Consider the following 5429-nt stretch of genomic DNA (forward strand, 5'->3'; position numbering starts at 1 on the left):
GCTGGCTGATGGTTTGCTGCTTTACTCGGATTGCTTCGATTGAATTTCCTGAGATTTTCTGTGATAAGTATGAGGAAATGAATGAAAAGCTAAGTATATTCTTATTCAATATTTTAATTCAAATTATGTTTTTTTTTATGTTTTTAGTTTGACCCTTACCATAGAGAAACCTAGGGGTTTTTTTTCTTATTCTGTACCACTGAGATAGATTGGGTTTCTACCCACACAAAGTGGAAGCACTTTTTTTTCTGTGGCACGTTCTTAAAATGCTTCGTGTTGTTGCATCTTTGTCCCGCGGGATGGGGCAGTATATGAATGCTCGCTTTTTCACTATTCACAAGCTAAATTCATTTACGCCAAAAATATGGTGAGGAGTGTGCAATTTTAGTTTATAGATTGTACTGCTTGTACTTTGCAGATAGTGATGTCACCGAAATGAAAGAGTGGAATTTCTGCTAAATGAACAAATCAATAATGAAATGGAGAGATTTTTAACAAGTTGTAAAGAGAAATTTAATCAAGATCATACAATGATCAATAAACATCAACATCTTTACCTTGCACTCATAATTATGAAGTTAGATATTTCACCTGATAGCTAAAAAAAAAGAAAAAAATAACCCACTGAATGTTATCTACAGAACTCTCCCAATATTATATTGATAGTTTGAACCGCATTCGACGCTGTATAATGTGCAATTTGTTTATATTATTGGGGATGGGATATGGGAATACTAATTATGTTTTTTTTTGTTCTTCTAATGTTTCTTTTCAAGAGCGAGCAAAGGCGCTATATACAAGGTCAAAGACCAGAAATGATAGTGCATCGAAATCCAAAACTATTAATTTTAACATTCACGTTAAAGCAATACTTAAATCGAAATTTAAATATAAAAAAAGTCAAAGGAAAAAATTAAGCAAATTTGGAAGGAAATATTATATATACCATGGAGTTTCGGATTTCTGTGCAGAAAAACATCATTTCCATCCACAGAAGGACGAATGTATACGGACCATCATCAAGGAGCACAGGAAATTTAGCATATGTGCTTCCAACGTTAAAATCTTAGTTATAAGTAGCCATGGAAACGTATGGTACTGTTGTCCACGTTTCTTCCTCCCTTTGTTCCAGTTGTCTCTGCGTCCAATACTGCACAGTGGGCCCGGCCTAGTTAAGATGAGTAGTAAATGTACTTTTATTACTCACCGGGATGCTGACAAGATCTGGCTGTGTATGTATCATAAGCATACGCATAAGCATAATTGATGGATTTTCAAAAGCTTTTTCCAATTTTCTAAGTTTTTTTAGATCTCACATTACTATCTCACACGGCAAGTCTCAAATAATAAATGCTGGAAAAATCCGCTTTTCACAACTTGTTTTAATTGGATGAGATATTTACTTTTCACAAAGCAGTTTTTACAAGTATTTCAAATCAGGTAAAATAAATATAAAATAGTATCACCATAGAATGAATTTGCATTTTTATTTCATTTAGTTTTTTAGATACACGTTTGGCAATGACCCTATCATGAGAATTTTGCATTACTATTTTGAAAGTTTGAAAAAAATAGTGAAACCTGGTTAAAGATTTTTCAACAGACTTGGCATAATAAACAATCTGAACTAAGTTTGTAAAGAATTTGAGCAAACGAATTGAGATGCAACCATAATCCATGCTGTTGCCATCCTGTTTACGTTATTGTTTATCAACAGTTAGCGATTAGCGATTAGCGCTTTAAGCTTGAAGCGATAAATTTTTCCGTTCATTTAGCGGTTTTAAATAGCGATCGCTAAGTTTGAATGAGTTAGCGATTTAATTAGCGCCAATAATTTTTCAATTAGCGATGCCGAACACTGCTAAATTAGAAAGTAAATTTTGAACCTTCACACTGGTCGGTAGATTGATTAGAGAAATTTGACGTTTGAACGATTTTTTCTTCTTTTTTTATTAAGTCTTCCTGCCTCAAATTTAAACCAGTAAGAATTTAACTAAAGCCCGTATCGCATGTTCCAACATATTTGCCAATATTTTTTGAATTGAGAATGATAAAGCGGTTCCAATACTTGCACAGCGATCTTTTCGAAAGTCGTTGAGTGGCTCACGCGACCTAATCAGAACACACTCTAGATGTGTTGAATTGGTTGCTAGATTTTAGTATGGAACTATTATAAGTGAACATTTAAAAATTTGCTTGTGTATTTTCTTCGCAAAGCTTCCAAAAACAAAAATTGTTCTAGATATCGATTTTTCCCGGTTGAATAGATCAGAGTCTCCTGCATAATGCGTCAAATTTTCAATGATGATGAATTTTTCTTATCAATGATCCCACAAAAAAACATTTTTTTAAATACTTGATACGTTACAGTAAAACACCAATCATGCTGGACGCCTCTGACGTTTCTTCCTTTCAGATACCTATAAGTACATAAACGCTGCATCAGAAAAACCCGAGTTGAAATGAAGTTCACCACCGGGAAAGTTATTCGCGCCTAGTCGCGACAGAGCAGAAAAATAGTGAGAGTTGGTGGTTTGTTTGGCCTGGCCCTCAACTGAGATGGGGCCGCCACACCACGGCAATGTTACGTGAGACTTTTTATTTCGTTCACTGAGTATGCCGGCCGGTGGAGCACTTTCTTCGCGTTTGGAAATATTGACTTTGGTGGATTATTTGGTAAGGTCCAAAGAACAAATATTTTTGAATATTCAAAAAAAATTTGAAAATCTTTAATTAATGAGGTATGCCTTAAAACAAACATCTGATTTCAAGTTGAGGTTACGCCTTTTCGAAAACAATCCCTCCAATCGATGCTGCCGTTGCGTTGGGCTAGGTCAGTTTTCGAGTCTCGACTGGATTTGCTTGCGCACATTCGGCGTGATCAATGATTTAGCATTGAACTAGACCTAATTGATTGAAATTCATCGTGTAGGTACCCCTAGTTAGAGTGCAATACGGGTTTGTCTAAAATGCGTGGGTCCAAAATGCGCAAATGGGAGGAGGCTTGCGGCCTCTTTATAAAGGGAACCGGGATCGGGATACGCGATGCAGTGTGAAAGTTTTGGTCGATCTAGTGAAGTGAACCGTTTCTAAGGCGAAAACGGAAGGAAGTGCATTAGAAAGTGCAAGCAAGTGATAGACCATGGTGTTACATTGGATAGTTGGTGCATTTTGTTTGGTGAATTTCGTTCAGTACAATGGTAAGGATGTCAAAGAGAGTAAATTGATAAGAAAATACTCTGTCCTACAGACAGACAAGAGAGGTTTATGACAATTTAAATCATTCAAAACATTTATAACCCACAGGAACAGAATTTTTGGTGTACGGGTTACAAAAGTAATTTTGAAGAAGTTCAATGAAATTGAACGTTAGTCGATGATGCCGAAGGATGCCGTTTGAAGTAATCCGTGATTTTCTTGTCCATTGTAGGGTTAGCATGGCTAGGTTTCTGATCGCGTCTCGGAGAATCTGCGAAAGTACACTGTTCTCCATTTTTTCTCAACGCGACTTGAACTGCTCCGACCTTCTTCCTTAGCTAGTTTTCCGATTGAAAACCCGCTCACAGTGCCCCATTTGTGGACAATCCGTTTTCTTTGCACGGGAGTAAGGCCATGCATTTTCAGATTTCTTTACGGAAAACGACAAGAATGACAACCCTTACTTCACTTGGATGTAATCAACAGTACGCAGCCAAAATTTGGTTGAACGCTACACGATTACAAACTACGCTTCACGATACAAATGACGATTATTTTATAGTGCATTGATAATAATAGGAACAGTCTAAATAATCGGAACAGTAAAAACTTCAACATCTTCCTTTTTTAATCTTCCAGCATGCCAGGAAACGGACAAACAGCCCCCGGGTGACAAAATCGTAGGCGGTATGCCGGCCATCCGGCACGAGTTCCCATATCAAATATCGCTGCAGTGGAATTTCGGTCCCGGCTACAGTCGAGCGCCGATCCATTTCTGCGGAGGCTCGTTATTAAACCGCAATTGGGTCATCACGGCGGCCCACTGCAAGGTGCGATACACCAAACGTGGTTGGATTGAGGTCGTTGCCGGGGATCACGACACCACAATCAACGAGGGTGACGAACAGCGGCGTCGTATGGTGAAGTATAATGTCCACGGTGAATACTGCGGAGGAGTTTGTGCCCACGACATCGGACTGATCCAGGTGGACAAACCGTTCGAGTATAATTCGTGGGTTGCGCCCATTGCGTTGCCGAAGTTGTACGAAAAGTTTTCCGGTGATTGCATAGCTTCGGGGTGGGGATCCACTTCGACGACCAACCGACCGATGTACCCGGCGCAATTGAGGGTAAGAAATTATAAGTTAAGAAATAGACTTGGTTTATTGATAATCGAAATCTAACTTCCAGAAAGCCGTCCTGCCGATCGTTGACTTTCGCAAGTGCTACAAGTTTTGGCTCAATGAAGGAAATCCGGATGCGCTGGCCAACGTTTGTGCCGGACCGGAAGATGGGTCACGGAGTGTTTGTTCCGGTGATTCTGGTGGTCCGTTAGTGAAAATGGATGAGGTTCGCGGAAAGCCTGTTTTGGTTGGAGTAGCCTCATGGGGAGCACTGCCCTGTGGGATGGAAGAAAAGCCAGCTATTTTTACCTCCGTTCCCAGTTACGTGCAGTGGATCAAGGAACATATGAGATGAAATGTGTATAAATGTTTGAAACAAGATTTAATTAAGATTTAACTTTAAGTAATCTGTTGTTATTTATTCTATTCAAGCCTTATAAAACCCTGTTCATACTAGCTGACTCAGAAAACTTTGTTGAGCTTTTGAAATTCGCAAAGAAAAAATGTACCTACACGTGGTTAAGCAGAAAGAAGGAAAATAATTATCATTGTTCATGAAACTGGATTGGTACCGTAATATAGGATAAATCAAGGACAGTTTATGGAATAATTTGGAATATTTCTATCATATTATGTTGAACGGGACCATTACAACATCATTCTGAACATGGATCAGTACGTTCTTTATGCTTCGCAAAAATTCAATAGCAATTTAACCCATTAGGGGTCAGGCAGGACAATTTTGACAATTTTGACAGTTTTGACAATTTTGACAATTTTGACAATTTTTGACAATTTTGACAATTTTGACAATTTTGACAATATTGACAATTTGGACAATTTTGACAATTTTGACAATTTTGACAATTTTGACAATTTTGACAATTTTGACAATTTTGTCAATTTTGACAATTTTGACAATTTGACATTTTGACAATTTTGACAATTTTGACAATTTTGACAATTTTGACAATTTTGACAATTTGACAATTTTGACAATTTTGACAATTTTTGACAACTTTGACAATTTTGACAATTTTGACAATTTTGACAATTTTGACAATTTTGACAATTTTGACAATTTTGACAATTTTGACAATTTTGACA

At 37.5% G+C, this 5429-nt stretch overlaps 1 protein-coding gene across 1 annotated transcript; it reads left to right on the forward strand.

Annotated features, from left to right (window-relative positions):
• Positions 1-3027: 3027 nt before the first annotated feature.
• Positions 3028-4691, forward strand: LOC129754552 (trypsin-1-like). The gene is made up of 3 exons (XM_055750694.1): positions 3028-3200; positions 3838-4328; positions 4390-4691. The coding sequence occupies exons 1-3, from the start codon at positions 3143-3145 to the stop codon at positions 4675-4677; spliced, it is 837 nt and encodes a 278-aa protein (XP_055606669.1). The 5' UTR covers positions 3028-3142; the 3' UTR covers positions 4678-4691.
• The last annotated feature ends 738 nt before the right edge of the window (positions 4692-5429 follow it).

The sequence above is a fragment of the Uranotaenia lowii genome, chromosome 3, assembly GCF_029784155.1.
Source record: "Uranotaenia lowii strain MFRU-FL chromosome 3, ASM2978415v1, whole genome shotgun sequence".
NCBI classification, from domain to species: Eukaryota; Metazoa; Arthropoda; class Insecta; order Diptera; family Culicidae; genus Uranotaenia; species Uranotaenia lowii.

What these genes read in the sequence shown, in the direction of transcription:
- LOC129754552 (XM_055750694.1), top strand. Translation starts at nt 3,143, where the DNA reads ATGGTGTTACATTGGATAGTTGGTGCATTTTGTTTGGTGAATTTCGTT. An exon ending in GAATTTCGTTCAGTACAATG is followed by an intron (nt 3,201 to 3,837) that starts GTAAGGATGTCA and finishes TTAATCTTCCAG; the next exon opens with CATGCCAGGAAACGGACAAA. An exon ending in TGTACCCGGCGCAATTGAGG is followed by an intron (nt 4,329 to 4,389) that starts GTAAGAAATTAT and finishes TCTAACTTCCAG; the next exon opens with AAAGCCGTCCTGCCGATCGT.